The sequence below is a fragment of the Sminthopsis crassicaudata genome, chromosome 6 (genome assembly GCF_048593235.1).
Source record: "Sminthopsis crassicaudata isolate SCR6 chromosome 6, ASM4859323v1, whole genome shotgun sequence".
In the NCBI taxonomy this organism is placed as follows: domain Eukaryota; kingdom Metazoa; phylum Chordata; class Mammalia; order Dasyuromorphia; family Dasyuridae; genus Sminthopsis; species Sminthopsis crassicaudata.
This window is the reverse complement of record NC_133622.1, coordinates 91,250,892-91,277,137: the sequence shown is the minus strand read 5'-3', so window position 1 is coordinate 91,277,137 and position 26,246 is coordinate 91,250,892. Positions and strand designations below refer to the sequence as shown.

At 32.7% G+C, this 26,246-nt stretch overlaps 1 protein-coding gene across 6 annotated transcripts in view; it reads left to right on the top strand.

Annotated features, from left to right (window-relative positions):
• FBXO8 (F-box protein 8) overlaps positions 1-14,906 on the top strand; it is a 47,476-nt gene extending 32,570 nt beyond the window's left edge. For all 6 annotated transcript variants that reach the window (XM_074274326.1, XM_074274328.1, XM_074274327.1 and 3 more), the window contains 3 exons: positions 9,020-9,138; positions 11,473-11,669; positions 14,310-14,906. In XM_074274326.1, coding sequence (XP_074130427.1) covers positions 9,020-9,138; positions 11,473-11,669; positions 14,310-14,497 — 504 coding nt within the window. In that variant the 3' untranslated portion in view covers positions 14,498-14,906. The remainder of the gene's footprint in view (positions 1-9,019; positions 9,139-11,472; positions 11,670-14,309) is intronic.
• The last annotated feature ends 11,340 nt before the right edge of the window (positions 14,907-26,246 follow it).

The window sequence follows — 26,246 nt, the reverse complement described above, 5'->3', positions numbered from 1 at the left end:
GGATTTCTCTCTTGATTGAATCTTTAAGTTTGACTTTGTCTGAGATCAATGATTACTAGCCCTATGTTTTCCTAATAAATTCTACTCTTGATCCTTGTTATAGTGTTTCTGTACATCTCATATTTCCTATCTCTGCTCTTCTATTTTAATTCTGTTCCTTCACTTGCCTTGCTATTACTCAACATCCCCCCACCTATGAATCCCTCCCTTATCTTCTTTCCTCCCTTTCTTTCCCGCTTTATCCCATTCCCATTAATCTACATATCTTGTTCCACTTCTATTACTCTATGTACCCATCTGTACCCCACCTTATCCTATGCCACCCTTTCTCCCCTCAGTATCTTTTTTTCCTATTAATCTACATACCTTGTCCTACTATCATTACTCTATGTACCCTTCTGTAACCCAATCTTATCCTTTATCCCTTGCCCATTTATCTACACAACTTGTCCTACTGCCATAAATCAACATATCTTTTTATACTCTACTTTATTTTATTCCCTCCCCTTTTTCTCCTCCCTTATTTCTTTATAGCTTTTGGAAGTTGCTATACCTTTCATGGGATACATGTAGTATTTCCTATTAACTGATTGCTTAAATAAGAACCTTTTATATATAATTGATCATGTAATCTCTATATCCAAATTTGACTTGAATTAGTGTTACATATTAATATATTTCATAAACATTGCATACCAGCATACAATTTATAGTTTGGAATATAGAAGGATCCATTTTCTTTCAAAGAGAAATCTGATCCAAATTATCCATAACCATATAAATTAAAGCAGTTTTTAGATTCCATCCTACACCCGTCAGTTTGACAGATAAAAAAAAAAAAATTAAAATGATGAATGTTGGTAGGATAACATTAATGTACTGTTGGTGGATCTGTGAATGGCTATAACCATTGTGGAAAACGATTTGTAACTATACATGATAAGTTACTTAGGCCTTTTGACCCACTTGTGCCATTCATTCCAAGATTAGCAGGCAAAAGGTATCAAAGAAAAAAGAAAAGGCCCTATAAATACAAAAATATTCATATCAGTTTTTTTTATGTTAACAAAAAACTGAAAATTAAAGGAAGGTCTCAGTTGAGGAACAGCTCAGTAAATTGCTATGTGAATGTAATAGAATATTTTTGTGCTGTAATAAATGAGGAAGTAGATTATTTCAGAGATATAAAAAGATTTAAATGAAATGTTCAACAGTGAAGTAAGCAGAACAAGAATAACGATTTAAACATTATAAAGAACACAACTTTTTGAAAGCTGTAGAAATTATGGCCAATCCATGGTCACGATACTTTTTCCACATCCTTATATAGAAATGATGAATGTGGGGTGCAGAAAGAAACATTTATTTTTGAATATAGCCATTTAAGGAATTTATTTTGCTTGATTTGCATAATTGTTACATGGGATTTTTTTTCCATTTCATTTTCAGTGTGACATGGAGTAGTGGGGAGAGGGAGAGAAAATATAGTTCTTTTAATATTTTTTAAATCTTAAAAAATAGAGATGTTGGAAAGATACTACTGATGTGAAATGTTACATGCACTTTTAGATAAAATCACTATAAGTTAGTTTCACTTAATGATTTACTTTATTACAAGAGAGTCATTACAAATAAAGGTAATCTGGAAATGTTTTGAAATTTTTTAAAAGGCAATATAACTTTTTAAAAATTTTTATAATTATCTGCAACTAAAGGAACTTCATTCTCTATGAATTAATGTTCTCCTGCCACTTGATTATATTTTATGAAATGCTCATTCTGGAATGAGCTTATCCTCTATCTTTCTAAAGCCTGTCCTATAGTAGATCTAGTATAGCCTGGGATAACCTGGACCTGACAGAATTGTGATATATCTACAAGCTAAGAGGAGAATCTTCAAGACATTTCTTTAGGGAGAGAGCCCCAAGACATAATGTTGTGTCCTTAGTAATCCCAATAATCCTAAATTAGACTCAGAAGGGGAAAAAACTTCTACATGATTTCATTATATAGAAAAGATCATAAATTAAAACTAAAATAAATGATACCAATAATTAAGAAATCTTTTTATGGTGGTGATAAACTATAACCATTCATGTGTTAATCTGCAGACCTACAGATTTTAGTCTTATATCCACATTATTCACAATTTTTGGAATTTGAGTCACTATAGAGTAGAATTGCTAGCCATGATCTCTTAAATTATAGTGGTAAATTTGAACTTAAAATGAAGCTTTATTTTAAGTTTGCTTGTAAAGATGCTGTAGAAATTTTTGTTTTGCTTTACAAAGACTTATAAATTAAATTTACGTAGTCATAGGTGGCAAAGTTAAACTGCATTGAAAAAAGGAACAAATTTGGAGAGAAAGAACATGAAATGCCTAGGTAACCTTTTAACAAATTATCTGTAAAATGGCAAGGGGTGGTCCAGTTAGACTAGATTATACAAAAAGTTCCTACTTGTTTTAAATCTTTCATGCTATGATATAGACAAAATATTGCTAGATATACTTTAGGATTTATAATGGGAGGACAAGAAGACTTGATCCCTAACTTGGAGCACCTTCTAAGTGTAAATTGCAATAGTTGCTACCATGTGATTCTTTTTTTTTTTTGAGAATATTAAAAAAAAAAACTAATTCAACTCACCTAATAGGTGCTAGTGGTAAAGGTCTCAGAAAAAAATGGGTTTTTACATAAAAAGCATTATTTTTAAAATATTACTGTGACTTAGATATCATTAAGACATAGTTGGTGGATCCACATGATCCTTTTAATGTGTACTTCTTCTACCAGTAGAGTTCAGAACTCATCTTTGCCTTTCCATTATGAGTGATCTTCATCTATTTTTTTTTCTATAAATCTTCCATTAACTATTTAACCAATATGCTGATGGTCTTTGGTTCTTATGATATTTATTCTATTTGGATTTTTTAAAAATAACCTTTAAGGCTGAATTTTGCTTAACTAAGTCAGTAAACAATAGTGTTTTTTTATTATCTACATCTCTTATGATGTGGCTATGAAAATGTTTTCTGTTTAAAAAATTATAACTTCTGTAAAACTTGGAAAAAATTAGCATGAATGAAAATCAGATAATAACATTCATATGCTTTCTTATCTTCAATACACTTATTTTATTTAATCAGTTGTTCCTATAGTTTACACTGGAGTCTCCTACCACATTTTTTACAAGTTGTAAATCCTGAAATTGTTCACCTGCCAATTTAGCAAATTACATAGTCTTCCTATCCACCCTGTCCAATACTGGATACACTTTCACTCATAATCTCTGCCCTCATCACATATTGAGATAGGAGAGTTGGAATACTCATTGCTACTTTCAGGCTCTCCTCTATTACCATAATTCAGTAGTCTCTCCTCTTTTTAAATTACTTCAATACACATTTATCATCCAATCAAATTCTTACTGTTATCTGCTGATTCCCGGGAAGGACATTCTTTCCTTCTTTATGAAGTTCATTGCCTGGCTCATATGGAAATTATAGCCTTTCTTTTTGCTTCTTATTTTATTCCTTACCAAGGCTCATCCTCCCACCTGCAGGAACAGTCCCATTCCTTTCCATCACCAACACATTGCCTCCTCTGTCATCCCCATTCCTTCACATATCTTCAGGCTCTCCCTGTCTACTGATTTTTTTCTCTGCAGTCTGCCCAAGATCCATGTTTCTTTCATCCTCCAAAGAAAACCTCATTTGAGCCTTCTATCTCTAATAACTATTGTTCTATATCTCTTCTGTGTCTTATAGCTAAATTCTTTGAAAAGGCTGTCTTCTCTCTCCTCTCCCTCACCTCGTAACAGTTTACAATATGGCTTCCGACCTCATCATTTTCCTAAAGTGGCTCCCTCAAAGTTACCCATGATTTCTTAATTCCAAAACCATTGATCTTTTTCAGTCTTCATTCTTCTTGATCTTTTTGCAGCTTTTGATATTATTGATCAATATCTTTCTACTCCTTAATATTCTCTCCTTTCCAAGTTTTCGAGACACCTTTTCTCTTGGTTCTCCTTCAACCTATCTATTTTTTGAGAATATTAAAAAAACAAACTAATTCAACTCACCTAATAGGTGCTAGTGGTAAAGGTCTCAGAAAAAAAATGGATTTTTACATAAAAAGCATTATTTCTTGCTAGATCCTGAACCAGATCATGCTGTTATCCTACAGGGTTCTGTCCTGGGTTCTCTTTCTCTTCTCCCTCTATAGTACTGCACTCAATAATCTCTTCATCTCCCATAGATTTAATTGTCATTTCTATGCTGCTGATTCTCAGATCTTTCCAGTCTGCCCCAACCTCTCGAATTTCACATCCCTAAAAGCCTTTCAAACATCAAAACTGGATTTTCAGTAGATATCTTAAATTCATCATGTCTAAAACTAAATTCATCTTTTTTTTCCCCTAAACCTCTCCCTTTTCAAACTTTTCTATTATTTTTGAGAACACCATAACCTCTAAGTCCCTCAGGCTAACAATTTAGATATCATACCACATATTCAATCTCTTCCCAAGGCCTGTTGATTTCACCTTTGTAATATCTCTGAAATATGCATTTTTTTCTCTCCTCTGACACTGTAACCCTGATGGAGGTTCTCATCATCTCACAGCTGAATTATTGCCATAGCCTACTTGTGGGTTTGCCTGTCTCAAATGTCTCCTCATTCTATTTCATTCTTCATCTTTCAGATGGAATATCTATCAGAATTGTAATTAAATTATGTTAGAAAATGTATTAAGCTTTATTCACAACTTTCCTTCCTTGGTATTCCATACTATTATCTAATCCTGATACTTTGCTTACCCTGAAAGTAATGAAGCACTTACCTGGCATTGAAAGTTTATTGCCTCAGGAGGTGATACAGTGAATTCTTTCAATTTCTAATTTATCCTGTGATTCTAGAATATCAAGACACTTTGTATTCTTGATAATTTCTTGAAAGATAATTTCTAGGCTCTTTTTCTTTTTGATCATGTCTTTCAGGTATATCAATAATTTAAATTTTCTCTTTCCTGGATCTTTTTTCATTGATGTATTTCACATTGTCTTCTCCTTTTTGATTTTATTTTATTATCTCTTGATTTATCATAAAGTTATTAGCTTCCATTTGTTCAATTCTAATTTTTAAGGAATTATTACCCTCAGTGAGCTTTTATATCTCCTTTTCCATTTAGCCAATTTTACTTTTTAAGACATTCTTCTCATTAGCATTTTGTCCTTCCTTTTATATCACTCATTTCTCTTTGCAATTTTTCTTCTGCCTCTCTTACTTGATTTTCAAAATCTCTTTTGAGTTCTTCCATGGCATGAAACGTAATTCATATTTTTCTTGGAGGCTTTGGATGTATAAGCATTGACTTTATCTTTTTCTGAGTGTGTTTTAAACTTTAAACTTCCTTGTCACCACAGTCATTTTCTATGGTCAGAATTTTTTTAATGTTGTTTGCTCATTTTCTCCAGCCTATTACTTGATTTTTAACTCTTTTTAAAAAATAGAACTGTTTCCAAGATAAGAGGGTGTGATGTCTCAACTTATAGTGATTTTGTGTGGCTATTTTCAGAGATACTTCTAGGACTTGTATGTTTTCAATTTTTCTAAGGTGGTGTGATCCAAGAAGTGTGTTTGTTACTCTGCTGGACTGTGCTCTAATCTGTGAGTGACCACAAGTACTTCTTTCTGACCTGGAACTGCGAAGAGGGTCCCCAATCCACTGTGGGTTTAAGTTCTAGTATGCTAGTACTCCCCCTTATCCTCATTCGGTGAGCCAGGACTATATGTCCTGAAGAGTGGGCATAAGCAAGGGAGTCCTACCTAACTAGTAAAGAGACTTTATTTTGACCAACTGCTCAACACCATCTACTGTCTGTGCTGAGATCTCCAGAAGCCACCTCTGCTGCTACTGCAGCTGCCAGTTTAGCAGCTCCCAAGGCCCTCTCCTCGTTTGCTGGTTTCCTCAGGCCCTCTCATCCTAGCAAGACAAACTTTTTTCCTGCTAACCTTTCAAATTATCTTTGGTGCCTATGAGTTGAGAGGTTTGGAAACCCCCAGTGCTATTGTTGATTCAGATGCCCCAAGGCCTGCTCCTGATTTACTGAGTCTGGGGCTATACTAGCACAGTTTGTGCCAGGACTATGCTGCTTTTCCCACCCCCACACCCAGTGCAAGAGACCTTTCCTGCTGAATTTTTAAGTTCTCCTCTGCTGGAAAATTGTTTCACTGATTTTTTTTTTTTTTTTTTTTGGGGGGGGGTTCTAATGCTCTAAAATTTTCTTGAGTTATTATTTAAAACTATTTGGAGGAGTTCCTCCCTGCCTTTACTCTGTTATCTTGGCTTCACCTCCACTGTGACCTTTAACATTCTTGATCTCTCTTCAGTATTTGACATCATTAATAATTCCCTCCATCTAGATATACATACTCCTTTCTCTTGAATCCTGAGATATTCAGGTTTTCTCCCTTCTTTTCTAACCTGTCCACTTCTGTCACCTTTTCAAGTGCTTCTTTAATGTTCTATAATTATTACTGTTCTTGTTTTATACACTTTCCTGTTGGCATCTCATTTCATTCCACAGGTTCAATCATCATCATTATGCTGATGACTCCCAGATCTATATATTTAGGTCAACACCTCCTACGGCCTATGGGACATTTCTTTTTATATGTTACACCAGATAGCTTAGCTTTTCTCAAATCAGTTGCCCTATTTTGAGTTGTCAGAGACCTTAAATGAACAGTGTGTTTATAAAGAAGCATTTTGCAAATCTTAAAGAAATATAGACATATCAAGATATGTTTTCCCTCAAAATCTGTTCTGTTTATTTCACTATTACCACAATATCTACTTGTTTGGAACATTGATATTCATGTCTTTTCCCTCTCCTTTACTTCCCCTAACTTATTTGAATTACATTACTCTACCAGAATATATAGTAGGCTCTAATAATTATTCTAATTCAAATGAATGTTAGTTGTTGAAGTGTTGAAACATGCTTTCAGAATTATCTTTTGTGAATTCTGTGAACCAGAGACCAAATCACAGCCAGATTTACTTGACACTACACATGGTGCATTATTGAACATTTATCAATGTGAAAGTAAATTGGAAGCACTGGGCTTTTTTTTTGTTGTTGTTATTGTTGTTGTTTATCCTTTGCATTAGGGAACATTAATGTATGAAAGGCATACATTAGAGAATTTTAAATGATCATTAGTATTTTCATTATAACATTTAGTAAAATTTCAAAATGTTAAGAATGCAATAAAAAAAATTTAGCACCGTCCACTTTCATAGTTCTATATGAGCAGTCTCAATTAAATAATACTTTTTTCAATATTCCATCTGAATTTTTTTTAATAAATTTAGTCATTTGGATTAATTGGAGCTCAGGAAGTTTCTAAAACAGGAATTTAACTTCAGAGTTTTGAAATAAACCAAGCCCATTGTTTATGCATACAGTCAACTCTCTTATTCTTGTCAATGGAGGGGAGGATGGAAATAGACAACCCATAATTGCTTCAAGGTTTTATATACCTCAGATAACTGCTACTAATTTCATTCTAGGCCAAGTCATTTGATCTGATGTCTAGGCTTGCTTACATTCTATCCCTAAGTTCAACATTTATTCTGTAATAGGGCTTAACATGAAAGTGTCTTTGAAAGCCCCCAGGAGTTAGGCTATATTGTACCAGGTACTTCTCGTCCCTTTCTGTACTCTATTTTCTCTAATGATTTAGCATTTCTGTTTTGTTGGTTTTAAGAATTTATAAATAAAACTTTTAACTATGGAATATTATAATCTGAATGTTCACAAAAGCACATAATTGTATATACCAGAATATCCCATCTTAAAAATTTAATTTATAGATATTCGTAATTTTTATTACTATCAAAATCACTTTTTGAAATTCAGCATGAAAATATTTGGGATAGGGATCTTATTTTTTATGAAAAAATAAATATAAATAGTTAAATGTGTACAGCACCTTAAAATACTATATAAATTCTTCTTAAAAATGCATATGTGGAAACAGTATATTATGCATGCAAAATGAATTATTTTTCTGTATCAAATACATAACAGGATACTGTTATCTAGACATAAGTATTAAATGAGCATGCATGTATGCTGGATATCTGCATGTTGAAATAAATATATTGGCCTTTTATTTGAATGATTACACATTCAAATCTATACAAGATATTTATTTGAATGTAACTTCCGTAGACATGTAAGAATATTGATTTCATTATTTATTTGTTGTTGTTTTAAAAATAATCTTGTCATAAAAACTATAGTAATGCTTTTTTTTTTGAAAGTTTTGCATGTGGAGATTAGGAAATTCAAAGATAAATGCCATGAAAACAATAAAATTGTTATGTCTTAAGTACATTTCTAGCTGGGTGCTCACAATATTTAATATAATTAAAAAACAGCACATAATCTGAACTGGCACTGCTTCAGATCTGTAGGCAATAATAGCCAGCATTCCTATTTCCAAACAAGAATTCATTATAGTTAGAAAAAAAAATTGAGAAACTCTATTAGTGCTTATAGCTAGTCTTCAGGTACCATGTTTTCTATTTGGGTTTACAAACAAAGGATTGATATTGAGAATATTTTCAAATAGATGGAATAATGTTAGTTTTTTTAATATGAGTTTCATTTTTCCTTCAGTATTCAAACAGTTAATGTAGATAAGTGAGGAATTGTTGCCATACAGACATTATATTTAAATAAGTGCAAGAAAATTGCTGTACTGTCTATAACTTTGAATTTCCTACCTTTCATTGCATGTAACATACCAACCACTAATTATGGTAACAGTCTATAAGTTCTAGCTTGTATCTTGCATGTTTAAATATAGTTTGAAACAATAGCAAAATAAAGCCTATTAAATCTAAAAGAGTTGTAGTTATTTGTCTGCTATCAACAGTAATTGTCTATAAATATAAATTTTAAAGGACAGTCTTATTCATCTAGCCATGTCTGTTTTGCCTTAGGGAGTGAACTACTTTATGTCCAAGGGTATCCTGGATGATTCACCAAAGGAAATAGCAAAGTTCATCTTTTGTACAAGAACACTAAATTGGAAGAAGCTAAGAATCTATCTTGATGAAAGGTAAAAATAAAAATTAGTTGGAAATTTAAATAATTTTTTTAAACCACAATGCTTCTTTACAACTTATGTACATTAGTCTGAAGCCAAGCTTTCCTTTAGATATAGGCAGTTCTTAATAATAATAAAATTCGATTAGAGTAAAGAATTCACAATGTCCAGGGAATAGAATGAAATAAGACAGAATGAAAGGTACTTTGGAACCAGACTGGGGAAGGTCTTCTATACCAAGCTAAGGAATTTTATCTTTTAGGCAATAGGGAGCCACTGAAGACTTTTGAACATTAGAGTTATTAGGAAGATTATTTTGGCATCTGCAAGAGAAATGGGATAAATCTAAAATCAAGGAGACCAGAAAAGAGACTATAAAAGAAAAATAATCCAGAGAAGATGGGGACCTTGATACAGAATGAAATGTGCTATTCCTAACACATTATTTTAGGAGAATTATGTTCAATTTGCCAAATAGAAGACCACTATAGAAAAAAATTTATAATAATAGTTTGTTTTAAAAACAGGTATTTATAAAGAGGCTAAAGTTAGAAAGAGTAGCTTTTTGCAAAATAGTCCATGGGAGAAGTGATTAATAACATTATTTAGGGTGACGGCAGTATGAGTTGAAAAGAGGAGCAAATATAAGAGCTATTGAGGGAGGTAGATGACTTTGTTACAGATTGCGTCTTTGAGTGCAGTCAGAACTATTGAATCAAAAATAAGTCTAAAATTTCCTGCTTTTGTATGGTTGGGGAAACAGCAAAACTAGCAGCAGGAATCAAACATTTTGATCATGTTGAGTTAAAGGTACCAATAGAATTATGCAGGCAAAACAATTTGGGACTGGCTTTGGAGATTGGGTAGGTAGAGTTGGGAATCCTTCCAGAATTGATAATTGAGGCTTTGGGAGAGCGGGTAAAGCCATCAGAAGATAAAATAAGAAAGAAATGAAGGCTGAAAATCATCTAGAGAGAAAATGGTGAAGCAAGAAAATGAAAAGGAGAGAAGAATGTCCAGAAAAGGAGCATAAGTAGAAAATAGTTATCATTAAATGCAAAAGAAGAGGGTCAAGAGAAAGTGGGTGGTTACCAGTATCAAATACTATAGAGGTCAAGAAGACTAATAACTGAAAAAGTCATTGGTGCCTTTTGAGAAAATCATTTCAATTGTACAAATGTACATTCCCTAGAATTACATTAATGGAAGGGACAAATATTTCATATCACAAGGAAAAAATATCACTTCATCAAGTGGAGAGAGTAAATAAAAACTTTGAGAAGTTTTTAGGTGTAGATGATGTGAAAAAAAAGCAGATAATAACAGATGGCCTTAGTAAAGTAGAAGGTGAGCTCATCTTTCAGTACCTATGCTAGTAAATAACACCTAAGCTTTTATGAAAAAATCTTAGCCTACGGCAGCTAGGTGGCACACCACAGCACCAGCCCTGAAGTTAGGAGGATCTGAGTTCAAATGTGATCTCAGACACTTAACACTTCCTAGCTGTGTGACCCTGGACAAGTCACTTAACCCTAATTGCCTCAGCAAAAAAAGAAAGAAAGAAAAAACCTTAGCCCTATGTTTTCCTATTAATTAGTTTACTTATATTCCATTGCTAGCAGTATGTAACTAATAAGAAATTTTCAGTTTTCATATTGCCATTTGGAAATAAAATTTGATATTCAGAATAAAACATTTTTAAAAAATCATATTAAAAATTTATTAAAAAAAACTAAGAAACATAAAAATACAGTATAAATGCAAACATCCATCAAAATGTTTATACAAGTATCAGACTCCATATGTCTATCTCATATGTAGTGTATAAGAGATCGATTGTGGCCTATTGTTTTGGTCCAATGTCTATAGCTGTTATTTTACAGTTTTACTCAGATTATTAGTGAATATGGAACCATTAGGATAATAGGGGAAGAGATTAAGATAAAGTTCAGTCCTGATATAATGAGAGGCTTAATGTGTACTTCTTTAATCAGGATATTCAGTACTTTTAATTCATGTTACATATTTTTGCAGATAGAATTATGAAATACTTTGTGTAAGGCATTGAAACATACTCTATTGAAATAATATGCCATGTAAATATAATATTAGGTAAATTCCATTTAAATTGCTTAGCATATGTTATAAGTTTGGTGGTTGTTTTGTTTACCTTTCACCTTTAGCATTTGAGATAAATTTAATATTTTTGATTTCAAATAACCAAATGTTTTCTACTAAAAGTTAGACAGCTACCTTTTTCATCAATACTTTTTTTTTTTTTTTTCCTGTAGTAAAGAAATGGAAACTAGAAATTTACTAAACGTTATCTTTTTGTCTTTTTCCTAGGAGAGATGTCTTGGATGACCTTGTGACATTGCATAATTTTAGAAATCAGTTCTTGCCAAATGCACTGAGAGAGTTTTTTCGACATATTCATGCCCCTGAAGAACGTGGAGAATATCTTGAAACTCTCATAACAAAATTCTCACACAGATTCTGTGCTTGTAACCCTGATTTGATGAGAGAGCTTGGCCTTAGTCCTGGTAAGAATTTCCATAATGAATTATTGCGTTCCCTTGTTATGTCATAAAGGCCCATATCCCAGCTAACTAGATACTAAAAAAGGTAAAAATTTTGTCAGAAAGTTCAGTTTTTATGGTAGTGAACACAAAATGTGGTTTTCCAGTCACAGCTTTCTCAACATAAAGCTTTCACTGCCAGGGAAACTAACTATAAGAGTTTTGTAATAGACCAAGCATGAGTGATAAGGACCTGAAATAGTGCCTTTCAGTATCTGTAATAAAAGTCATATTTCTCTGGGAGAGTAAGGACATTTCTAATTGTAGGCCAAAGGAGATCTTGTTCACTGTATTTTTTTTTTCTATTTAATTAGTTTAAATCCATTTCACTAATTTATGATGAGTCAAAATTCTTATTGGGATGCAAGAAATGATAGTAAATTATAGGCTTTGTGGGTTACAGTAAAAAGATATATGTAGCATTTTGTAGAGGACATAGAAACAGAATTTTAGAGGTAAGCAGTATGGCATAATTGAAGGAATAGATTTGGCAAAAGTACATTTTTGAAAAGGTTGAGACCTAGAAACACTAAGCAGTGTGTTCAAAATCATGAAGATAGAATGGCAAGTGCATTTCCCATTCAGAATTACTCTATGCCAGACTCATTATATCATACCTATAATTGAAATCACTTTAATTAATGAAAGCAAATATTTGATAATAATGGAAATAGCCATTTTAAAGTAGTGTATTTGCCATTTCTTCCAAAGTTTAAAGATAATTCCAAAATACAAATTGCTTTTTTTTTTTTTGTATGCTTACGCATTACATAACATATTATGTTCAGTAAAACTTCTGATGTAGGCTTTGATAGATTGTCCTTATGTCAGAAAATTAAGTTAATCCTTCTGAGAGTAAATATAATAGTTCACATTTGAATTACAATTTAAGCTTTGTAAACTGCTTTCCATATATATAAATATGGGCAGTACATATATTTATACATATTTGTAAATAAAATCTCATTTGTATTGGCCAATGAATAAACGTATTGATTCTGCAAAGCTGTTGATGATTTTGATGGCACAGAAATTACTTCTATTCTAACTTGAGAATTTATGCCACTCTAAGGCATGTTTACAAATTAAACATCTAATTGAAAACTATAAAATTAGATTTTAAATGAGGAAAAGAATTTCCATATATTCAATTGAGTAGAACCACATAGAAAACATCTAGATTTTTAAATTAAATTTCCATTTTAATCTATGTCATTGTATTATAAATTTGCGATATAATTTGTCATCTGATATATGTTAGGATTCTTACAAGGTGCTAAGTCACTGGATTGGATATAATTATCTAATTTAGCATGGTTCAGTATGATTGATCTGATCCTACAAGGAGATGTAGGAGGCCAGAACTTGAGACAAGGTAATGTACTTAGTTCACACCTTTAAAGGAGTTCACTTATTGGTTCACACATTAGACTTCTTAGAGAGCATATATAAGGAGGAAAGGAAAAGCCTGCTCATGGACTTCCAGGAGATTCATAAGCCCACCAACAAGCCCAGTTTCTGGGAGGAGGAGTCAAGAGTCATTCCAACTTCCACCTTTGTGCTAGCTAGAGGAAAGGCTGAAGCTGGCAGAGACAAAGGACTAGCAGCAAGAGCTCTCAGGATCCAAGGAGAGAAGAAGGCCTCCAGAAAACTACTCAAGCTCCAAGTGAAGGAGATAAGATTTTGGAAGAGACAATAAAGGATTTGGACTTTAACTCCTGGCTGCATTTGAGGTGATTATTGAAACTGAACTGAAACGAAGGCTGCTCCCAGAAGCTCCCCGAGAGATCTGCTCCCAGAGAACAATTGTACTTGAGAGAAAAAAGAACATTACAGATATATCTTCTTCTATTCTTACCCCTAATAATTTCATTGCTTCTCTTAAGAATATGTGCCTATAGCAAGTTACAGATCAGGATTGTGTGAAATTTTCTCCATATGTCCCTAGCTGTGATATTTGATTGGATATGTTTTGCAAAGAATACTTAATAATATAGGTGTTTGTACACACACACACACACATATTTTTTTAAAGCATGTGAAAACACTGAATTTCTATAGTTGCCATACTGTTAATGATGTGGAGCCAGTTGTCTTGACTATTACATATTTAAAATGTTTTTAATTTTTTTTCTTTAACAGAAAAAGTCAAGAAATCTTCCAAATGTATTTATAGAGTGACAAGTTTATATCAGTAATCTCTTAAGTAGAATACATTTGCACAACGAATCCTCATTAAAAATTCTTCTTAATAGTAACATTTATCAATTAACTTGTATTTAAAAGGGCATTATGGAAATATATTTGGCATGCAAGAGTTGTTAGGAGATTCAAAGTATGATTTATATCATTATTGAGAATGAATCATTCTTTGAACCTTAATCTTAGAAATTCCAATCTGATTTAATATCTATCTTTTGAAAAGAGATATTAAAAAGTTTGAAGTAATTCCAAAACAATACATTTGTATTGAAAGATCTTAAACAGTTCTAAAGTTGTTTTCAAATAAAAGAAATAACCTTTTTAATTTGTTCCAATCATACTGTTGACCAAAACCACATCTTGAAAAGTTAATAATTTCTGACATTTCTTTTGTTTCTTTAGATGCTGTCTATGTACTGTGCTACTCTTTGATCCTGCTTTCCATCGACCTTACTAGTCCCCATGTGAAGAACAAAATGTCAAAAAGAGAATTTATTCGAAATACCCGGCGCGCTGCTCAGAACATTAGTGAAGATTTTGTAGGGCATCTTTATGACAACATCTACCTTATTGGCCATGTGGCTGCATAAAAGCACAACTGTTAGGACTTTAGTTTTGAAAGGTGAAAACAACTAAAGCTAACCAAGAAATTAATTTGTAGATATGGGGGTTACACTAGTGCTGGTCATTCTAACCTCTACATACAATCAAGTGTATGTATACTACCTTTTTTTTTTTTTTTTTTTTTTTTTTTTTTTTTTTAGTAATTTACTATGGGAACTGAAAGATTTTTACAGAAATTTTTCTTAATTTTCTTTATCATGTTTTTGCACAAAGCAGAGTCTGACACAACCATTTAAGAATGTTTAAGCTGACATTACACTAAAAATGTGGTAAATTTGTGCATTTGATTTGCTTCAGAAATCTTAACCAGTTCCATTCTTTTATAAAACACCATATAATGTGTACATATTTAACTAAAGAGATTTATAATCATAATTATTTTATTGTATAGTATTTTAACTAAAGTTTTTCCTTTTCTCTCTAAAGTTGAGTTCTGAATTTCTTTACTACTGATCAGAGATTACAACTGTTTTCCTGAAAGTCAGATTTGACTTCTGCGTGATTCATTAATAATAATATTTATTTAATTTTTAAACTAGAAAGGAGAAAACTAATTTCTTTTTAATTTTACATTGCATGTTATCTGTATATACATCTGTGTTTGTGTGTATACACATATAATTAGGCCCATGATTTTAGGGAGACAGCATGACAGTTGGAGTGCTAAAACTGGACTGAGTCCTACCTGTAATACTTTGCCACCTTAGGCAAGTCATTCAGCTTCTTACTGACCTATACAATTCCCTAAGACTATAAATTGTAGATTAACTGGTGATTAGCATCTATGGTGGGAGTTTCCATATTGGAAGTTCTAATATATACTGATAAAATCACTAGTCTGGTGCCACACCCCCATGGATGTGCACACATATATGTATGCATATGTATACAGTCACATAAAGATACATGATGACTATAAATAGGTTGCAGCATATTATCAACTACTACTTTCATGCAAGAAATAGTATGTCATGTATACATATAACTACATAATATATTTATATGTATATATACGTATATGTTAATATCTGGAGTCAGAAAGACATGTTTTTCCCATAATCACTTTGTTATTTCTGCTTAACCACTAATTAAGCTAAGATACTGAGTAATATTTTTTTAATTAGATAAGACATGATCTTTGTCTTTTTGGAATTTATATTTTAATAGTATTTAAATTTTTTGTTCCATACAGGTACATCCTGTAATGGGAAAAGAATTAAAAACTTAAGATGCTATAACATTTTTATTCACTATAGATTACATCTGTGTTTCAAGAATTTCTTTTCCTCAGTACTTGAATAAATTAGAATAAAATATTCATTGAGTAGCATAGTAAATCTTTCTTGACTGTCTTTAAAATAGCAAGTGATACTACCTTCTCTGAAATACTTTCTTACCAGTAAGATTTCAAAAGGGATATAGTATTGTCATTTCAATCTGGTTAAGAAGTAAGCTAGCTATTCCAATTAATCAGATTGTTTTGGTTAACAGTAGGTTATCTATGCCACAAATATATTAGCAGTTTAAAAAAATTATATTTTAAAGCAGGAATTACATAGATCATAGTTTAATAATTGATAATTCAGAAAAACACATTAGAATTATGAGTGTCTGTATTTATTGAGGTTCACCACTTTATCTAAATGTTTCTTCCTCTCCTATCTTTACCTCCCCCAAAAATCTATATACAAAGATGAAAGAGATGATTCAGTTTTGTAAGATCACACTTATGAATTGGTAGATAAGGTTTTGTCTTTTTTTTCCCCTTATTTTGGAGGAATGGAAGAATAGGGGGGGAAAAAATTGAGATCAAAGTGGGGAACCTCCATTGTTGTCCAGATCTGGCCTACATATACATTCCAAGGACAGTGCTTTGATAGACAGCCACCAGCAATAAATCAACATTTGCTAAGTGCCTCATATTTCCAGATCCTCTATGTACATATTCCCTCCAGTATTTCAAATCACAGCCATTCTATGCCTTTTCAACTTCTATACCTTTTACCTGTTTTTATAGACCTTCTTCAAGGACAACCAAGGGTGGTTCATTACATCTAGTTCTTGCTTCAGTCACTTCTTTGTCTAATAAGGCATATCCTTATGCTTTGTTCTTATACCATTTCTTTCAGACAAGTAATGATTAGTAATATATTGTATCCTACTTATACCCATCATGTACTTTATGTTGCTGCATTTTTTTTTTTTTTAATTCACAGGACTGGTATTCTATGTTATGTAGCTACATAGCATCAGGAAATACTTTATAATAGTAAAGTAGATTTTGCAGTAGGAAGCAAATTGAGATAATTGGAAATGATACATAGTTTCCCCCAAAAAAACTTAGTATACTCATATCTTTGTTCAGTTCTAGATCCAGATTGGTGTATTCTGCAGGACCTTGATATATGTACTTGTGTAGTAACACAATGTTTATCCTATAAAATTGCATGTCATAATTTCTGGAATACTCATTTTTCATCTACCCAGTTTTTCTTAGCTAAATTTAAGCTAATTTAAGAGGACCTATGTTATTGAGGAACTTGAAGCTGATATAGTGGAAAGGTACTAACTATGCAATCAAAGAACATGAATTTGATTCTCAATTTTGACATCAGACCAGGTCACATTCCTTATTAGTTCCCTCATCTTTGATGTGAAGAGATTAAATTAGATGGCCTCTTGAGTCCCTTCTAGCTCCCCTGAAACAGGAGCATGTATACAGCCTGACTATCTGTAAAGAATATCATTTGGATATCTGAAAGGCATCTCCTTTGGCTTGCTCCTGTTGAACTTATACTGTATCATTCCATTAATAGGAGGTTCTCTTGTCTAATTACATCAAGGAATCTTTTGTGATTGGAATATATATATATATAGTAATTGTTTCATTTTTGCTATTTTAATGTCAGATATGCTTTTGTAACCAGAAATTAACAGAATCTTCTATCATGAAAATTATCCAAATTTGTTCCAAAGAACCTTTTAATTTTATGACTTAAAATGTGATTTACTGTGAAAAGTCATGTCAGCTCCTTTCTATTCCCTTCTTACATTTTCATTGAGAATGCTCTTAAAGTAAGGAAGTAAACTTTTGGTTTAGTATTATAATTACATCTTACAATCAAAATTTTGATAATGATATAGTTTCTGATCTTCTTTTAGTTCTTTAGAATCATCCCTTCTTTATCTTGAAAACTGATCACTGATTGCTTTTAAAATTGTCTTCTACTTCAGCGTAATTTTTTTTTTTCTTTATATGCTCAGGTCCTGGCTATTCTTCTTTATACTTTATCCCTTTTAAGTGACATTTTCTTCCCCCATAAAGAATGTTGGGTACTAAGTTGTTAAGAGTTCGTATCTGTCTGTGATCAGTCTCAGATCAATTTCATCTATAAGTCTTCTTGGAATAATTAGGCTTAACTGGGTCTCACACCAAGATTTCTGTATCTCTCTGCTCTATAAAGTTTTCTTAGTTTATCTTCTAAATGATGTTGCTCTTGATTAGGTTTTTTTGTTTTTTGTTTTAAGCAAATATAGGGTCTGGCTGATGCAGTTTCTTGCCTTGTGGTGACATGGTACCCACTTTTTTTTTTTTTTTTAAGCAGTTAAACTTCTCTAATAAATGGTAACAAAAGGTCCATGTCTTAAAGAATTTGTTGAGATCAGGTTGAAACTAGTAAGTCCTACAATATCTTAAGCTTTTACTCTAATCTGACTGCACATAGACAGCTGATGGTGAAATTACTCCCATCAATGGTAGCCAATCATTTCCTGTTTTATATGGCCATTTTCATTTTCTTTAATGTTATTTGGTGTTCATGATTTCTAGCTTCTCCTGAGGAAAATATTTGAGCTTCTAATTTGTCAGTCCTCACCTATATTTTTTGTTTTTCATTGTTCTTACCCATACTCATCTTCATAATGTAATCTTTGAAAAGCAGTTTATGTTGACTTGGATTGAAGAATCTTATATTCTTCATAGAATTTCTCTTCATCCTCTGAAACAAATTTTGGTGCGGTATTGGTCATATTATTTTCAAATATAATCTTGATTTTCAAAGAATAGAACATAAATGTCAGACAACTTGAATATCAAATGGAAGTGGTAGAATGACAGGTATCTAAGGTTTTAAATAAATTTCTAAAATATGCCATTTCTGCTTACATGTAAAATTGAAAATTCCATGAGAAAATAAGCCTTATAACAAAATCAGCGTGAAACTTTTTTAAAAATCAAGCTGATGTCCCAAATGAAAAGAACCTTTAATAAGACGTTCCAACATTGATGTTAGTGACAACCCTAGTGTCTACATCCCAGCTATACAACTGAGGACGTTATTTGTCTCTATCCATATCTTCCTTTTTCCTCTGACTTCTAGGTTTTTCTTCTTCCTTTTCTATATCTTTTCCCCTCTGCCTACATACTTTTCTTATTCCCTTTTTTTGCTTTATCTGTTTCTATATTTCTCCTTTCTCTTATATTATACTATTCCTCAAGTAATTTTCTCTTAACTGGCTGTAAAATTAAACCAAAGTGTTTTTATTACCACTATTTATCTCTGTCTCAGCTTAGTAGTTGAGAATGGTTTACAATTCAAGTTTGAGAGAAATAAAACCTGGGTTCATGCTTCTTACTTGTTTGTGAGTTAGAGTTAGAGATGATAACTCCAGGGTTTCAAACATTTAGTACCTGGTGAATGCTAGTGCTACAGACACACAAAAGGAAAAGTTGGGAAAGTTGCTAGGCTTAGTTCTGGATATTAAATTGGGTAGTTTATAAAATATTGGTGGAATATCAAAACCCAGATGTAGGAAATGTGGATCTGAAACAATGACGAGATCAGAGCTGGGATTTGGAGTTTTCTGTGTAGACAGAGGTAGTTAAGCAATGAAGTAATGAAGTTTGGAAAGGTAATGTGTAAGGGAGTTTCCAGGGTTTCTTAAGCTTTTGTCACTTGTGACCCCTTTTTTTTTCCCCAGAGAAATTTTTACATGACTAGGCATGTAGGTATATAAAATAAATGTACTGATAATAAATCATAATTTTGTGACCCCCACATTCAGTTATGGGATCCCATATGGATTCATGTTTTAAGATGGCAAGTTGCTATAGGACACTCATATTTAAAGCTTTGGAAGAGGATACAGAGCCAATGCATATGGAGAAGCTATATTAGTTTGAGTCATAAATCTCTTGGAATAATCTATGGTCATTACACAGTTGTTGCCAAATATATTCATGGGCATTATTAATTGTTAAACTACTTTTTTTTTTCCCCCCTAGCCAGCGTTACATGAAATTTAAGCTAAGCAAGATACTTAGCAACACCAGAAAGTTTCTTAGCAGTATGCCTAGCATATGATCATTTTTCATAAACTATAGTTAAATTATTTTTCATGATTTGCAAAAAGATTTTAAATCTTTTATCATGTGTTCTTAGGTATGCCTTCTTTACACACCCTGAATTACACTAATGAACCTTAGTTTATAAACGAAGTAGGGGTAACTGCACATGATTTAACTTTCCTTGAGCATCTGGGTGGCACAGTGCACACAGTCAGACTTGCAATCAATATAAAAGAGTCAAAAATATAGGCCTTTGGCAGGTCACTTAGCCTTCCTTGGCATCCCAGTTAGGGAAATAGCACCTGTTTCCAAAAGTTGTAAGATTAAATTTTGATAATATTTGTAAAGAACTTTACACCTTAAAGCACTGTGTAAATACTAACTACTATTAGCTCTAAAATCCACAAAAATAACTTCAATGCAATTATTTTCTTTTACACTGAAAAAGATTTTAGCACATCACCAATCCAATTCTTGCATTGTAGGCCATGACAAAAAATATGGCTTTACTTAAATTCCCCCAGTCTCAGCTGTTTGGGTCCAATATAACCCAATCCAATAAATATTAAGGGCTTGCTGCATTCTAGCACTAAGCACGATATGAAAATAAGAGTTTCCGCCCTCAAAGAGTTTTTAATCTAGTGGGAGGAAACTACACCAAAAAAAGGGAGGGGATGAAAACTGATGGGGTTGATGAGAGGAGCTATGTTCCATGGAATTGAAGCCAGGCAGAGTAACAGATGCAGAACAGAATGGGCTAAATAGTCCAACCATCCCTGCCCTCTATAAAGAAAGGCATTGGGAGGAGTTTGGGACTCCACCCTCTCTCTAGTCCTCCAAAGGAGAGAGGAGGTGTCAAAAAAGACTTAGAGTTAGCACAGTGGTGATGAGATAAGAGATGAGCTGGGCTTCTTGAAACCAAGCTGGGCAGAAGATACAAAGCTGAGTGTATCAAATTAGTGGATCCCACTTCCATTTCCCTGAATCTCCCTTTTTTCCACCTCCGTGGAATCAGCTGCAATAAGATATGCCATCATAGGAAAAAGCAAAGAGCATAAACTTAAAACACCGGAAAGTAAATAATAAAAAGTAATTATTGTTGACACCATTTTCCAGTTACCCCTTCTCAGATCCAATCTCTTTGCACTCCATACCCCTATTCCTTCAGCACAACAGGAGAGTTTGTTTCATCACATCCTGATTAACCCTCCTGTCTTAACAAATTGAGCTGGGAGATCACCTCATCCATTCATGCAAATTGATAGTGTTTGGGGCTTCTCAGCACACACTACAAATGACACCTCAACTGTCTTTCTCATCCACTGTCTTCTCACAGCCATTCTGGATTCCTACACCTCTTGACCTTGTCTTTCTATCATTGCTGGAGCCCACTATCACTTTTTGTCAAGCTAGTTGTGGCATGAATTAGTTAACCATTTGCTAACGCCATCATGATGCTTCCTGGTCTCACATTCACATTCTCCTCACTCTAGTTACATTTTTTTATTTTTTGATTCACAGTCCTCCCTTGAAAAACTTCTGTGTGCTGCCAGAGTTCATTCCCCAATTACCTTTGGTTTTGAGAATCCCTTTACATCCTCCTCTTAGTATAAAGTTGCAATCCCTGCATTTTGCATTCTGTACAACAAAGTCCATAGGTAAACATCATAGAGAATCTCTGTCATTAGACATGCTGATATTTCAATCACTCATCCTGAGAATGTAAGAATTGTAATAATGACAATAATTTTAAAAATAAAAGTTAACATTTATATAGTGTTTTAAGATTCCAAAATGCTTTACAAACATTACTCCATTTAGTTCCTGGGAGACAGGTACTATTAATTATCCCCATTTTATAAGTCAGGGAACTGAGGCAGAGAATACAGCATAAGTGTCTGAGACTAATTTCAGGTCTACAACCCAATACACTGCTTACACCTTTGAGCTGTAATTAAAGCAATTGTGTATTTGTTTTTTGTTTTTGTTTGTTTTTTTTCTGAGGCTGGGGTTAAGTGACTTGCCCAGAGTCACACAGCTAGGAAGTATTAAGTGTCTGAGATCAGATTTGAACTCCGGTCCTCCTGAATTCAGGGCTGATGCTCTATCTACTGCGTCACCTAGCTGCCCCATGTGTATTTGTAATGTTAGCATAACTTATATGTGTGAAGAAACAAAGCACTGATTTTGAATTCAAATAATTTCTTGTTATTCTTATTAATAATAACTCATTTTATCCCATTGCCTGTAGCTTTGGATTTCAGGATTCAAATCAATCTTAAATGGTGATAATCTTAGAAAATGGCAGCAGATTCCAACTCTACTTTCAATTCAAGGGCAAGCTTTTTAAATAAACAACCTTTATGTACATATATGTACTTTGTATGGGTAAGCAGTGTGATATAGTGAATAGACAACTAGACACAACCCAGGAAAACCAGTTAGAGTCTCTCTTGCCTCTGAAATATATTGACTAAGTGATCTTGTTGGGCAAGTTAGTGAACTTCTCTTAAGGACAACAAATTGCAGACCTGAAAAAAATGGACTGAGTTCCCTCTACCTAAGATATCCTTATACCAATAAAATCACAAGTCCACTCCCTTACATATATTACTATCCATAGCAGCAAATTTGGGTTCTCTTATTAGGAATGACTTGTATCGTTATTGCAGAAGTAATGCATTTTTAAAAAAAGTTTTCAGAAAGAATTCATAATATGGTATTCTTTTACCACATGTTAAGCATCTTATAATTCAGACCAGATTTAGCCTACAGACATTCCAAGTGAACAGTCATAAGAGTTAGATTTACTTGGTTATTTACCAATTCAAAATTTAAAAACAAATTCTTAAGAGTTGTTTGGATTTTAAATAAATACTTCAAAGTATCATGCCTAATAGGCTAGGAGGTTGATTGCTTATGTTTTGCTTTTCCCAAATCATCCAGACACAGAGGATTTCCTGTTTCTCTCATAGGCACCTTTTAATTTTGACTGAAGGAGAAACGAAGTTCACAACTCTGCCATCTAGATCCTCCACTGATTGCATTTATGAAAAAAAGTTGGTATTTGGAAGAGTAGAATATAGGATGCAGTGGTGAATGTTCTAAGGAATATTGCTAGTTAAAATTTCCTCTTCACTTAAAAATAGTCTAAAAAGCTTAAAAATATTTGGGCAGAAGTATTACTATCAGGCTTTTAAAAATAAAAAGAATCAAATATTTTTTTTCTTTTTCTATTTTGCAGAAAAGATATTATTATATTAGGAGCAATTAACCAAAACATTACTATGTACCATTATATTTGATCCTTCCAAAAGAATATGAAGAATGACTGGGGGACTAGATGGCAGACTTAGTTATAAAAGACCTGACACATGGAAATGTAATTACTGTGATTGGTTTTACTTTAACTCTTAGAATGCATAATCCTTGAGTTGGTTCAGTTTTGAGTTATTTGTGTTTATGGTGTTACTCAGCCAGTTGAGCCTTACTGGAGACAGGAAGCATACTAATGGAACATAATGTTTCACCTGGTTCCCAGCTTCCAAATGATTTCTTGCCCTACCCTACCCTTAGCCCCATCACCAAATATCTTTTGATTCCAGGCCCATCATATTGTAATCTCCTTTTAAGAAGAGACTTTTTTTTAATCTTTCTTTCTGTTTTTATTACTTAGCCCAGTGCTTGATATATTGTAGGTACTTAATACTTACTGGCTAACTGATTGAAGGCCAGAACCAACCCAATCCATCTCTACATAGTGTTTTGTCTGTTCTAGTGAAGGGGAAGAAGGCAAGACTAGAAAGTAGTGATGCTAATGGTGAGTCAATGGCTTCTAAAGTTAATTCCAGGAGTTCCAAAACCTTTTGAAGTGAGGTAATTACCTGGACAAAATCCTTTTGGATGTCTGCTTGGAGGTTGGGGAATCACTCCTTATAGTCCCATTTTATTCAGTCCTATTGAATGGTTGATAAAAAGAAGAAAATTCTTAAAAGAGTTCAAACCTACTATTATAGGACAAAATCCAGGAGATGTTGGCTGAATTAAAAAGAATCTGGAGCTTATGGATTCAGGATCTAACAGTACTATGGCCACCATTTAAAACTAAGCTTTAAGGCATTTTTATGCTAAAGCAAAGCAATAGAATGAGGAATTGAAGGAAAAAAAAATTTCCACAAACACAAAGTTACAGTAGTTTTGTGGTATTGATGCAAAAGCAAAATTTTATTTTAGGAACTTTTTTTTATCATACACAAGGTAAATTTGTGATTTCATTTGAGCTATCTAGTGGGAAGAGCTCTGGAAGAAAGGGCAACATTACAAATTGATTATAACTAACAGAAATTCAAGAATATAACTGATATTTGGGAGGACAGTGAACAAAATATAATCATATTGATTCCAACAGAAGTAATTTTGGACTTCAGGTCAAATGAGAGTCAGGACACAATAAGAAGAAAGGGTTCAATGATCCTGAGAATGGGTTTCCTTGACTCAAATTGTTCCAGGTTCTCATCACTCTTCCCAGTTCCATGTGGAAGAAACTGGGTTATCTCACAAAATAGGATTTAGTTGATTAAGACAAGTTAGGAGGCATGGAGGTTGGGTGTAAACTAAGAGACAAAGGATATATGATCGTCCAAAGTCAGTAATGAGGCTAATTGGTGCCAATTAATAAGGCTACATAAAATATGAAAATTTTCAACTTGGAAAGTTCCAGACATGGAAAGTTTAACAAAAAATATAAGTGGGAGAATACCAAGCTAAGATTTTAGAGAAAATGCAACCTTCTGAAAGAAAGGGGAAGCTTAGGAAACTATGGATTTTTTTTTTTTTTTTTGGACTACCATATTTCTTTTCTCCAAACTCCACCTCTCTCAAGATACCTCATTACACTCATCCATCCATCTATACTTCCCAACACCTGACAAATAAATTTGAAAAGTCATTGAGCAGTCCTAAGTTTCTCCAATCTTCTCTGTCAAAACAAAACAAAACTCTGCTAATAGAATTTCTTTTACCTCCTGATTTATTAAAGCAAAAAAATGTCAGGAGTTATACAGAATTTATCTCAATATATTACACTATTACACTATGTATCCCATTAAATATAATTTTACATACTCAGTTATTATGTTAACTTGTTTGAGTTTTATATAATTTAGAAAATATTCTAATATACTATGTAGGCTTATCATATATAACTGATTAAATAAGGTATTTGTGAGAGTCAAACCTTTGGTCAACAAAGATGTGGATAGCATTATTTCTCCAACAGGGAAAATTATATTTGATTTACATCATCTTGACTTATGCCATCTTTTTAGGTACTATAACTATTTTAAAGTACCATAACTTGCTGTTGATTGGGGCTCTGTGAAGTGAATACTATTCTGTATTAATTGAAGTGGTACAAAAAGAAAAAGTCAGTATACTCCAGAAATATAGACATCCTCTGCATGATGTTTTCCTAACAACCCATATTCACTACATTATTACCACATTCTAACTGAGCTTTTCAAAGGAGCATGATTCTGTCAGTTACACATTTGCTGTACCAGATTATTTATGTGGAAACAATGGACGGACGTACCTAACATCATTTTACCTAACATCATGCTTTTGCCAAACCAATTAATAATGTTAAATGAGATATGCCTGTGATAAGGCTGGGGCTAAAATCATATGGTTCCTACCACACCACCAAGGGAAGGGCTACCTAAAAAAAAGTAGATGATTTATTGTGAAAAAAAAAGTATTGCTTGGAAAGTATAATTAAATAAATACATTTAAGTATATCAAATATCAAAAACAACTTTATAGGTACTCCTAATTTCCATCAAGTTTCATCTTTGATTTCTTTAGTCTCATTTACTTTCCTTTTATACATAGTGAATGTGCTCTTTTCTTTTGATTCTATGTATATATTTGTGTTTTTTATACCTAATATTTACAAAGCAGCATGTGTAGTGGACAGAAAGCTAGCCTTGAATATCCAGGGTTCAATCCCACCTTTGACATAATTTATTTATGGGACACTTGTTAAGCCACTAAAATAAACTTTCAGTGTTCTAAGCAATTGTCTAAGATTATAAACAACAGAGAATACCAATCTGCACTTGTAGAAGAAGCTTTTATAATTAGAAATTCCCTGTTTCAATGAAATAATAGTCTAATCCTATGTCCATATTAATAAGACTTTATGTGTATTTTTATTACATTTCTATAATTTTATAATTGCATTATATTATTCCATTTCATTAATGTAGCATTTTATTTAATTCTTCCCTTGCTGTAACATTTTTAGATTATTTCAGGTATTTTGCAATTATTAAAAATGCTGTTTCTATTTTTAAAAAATCTGAATA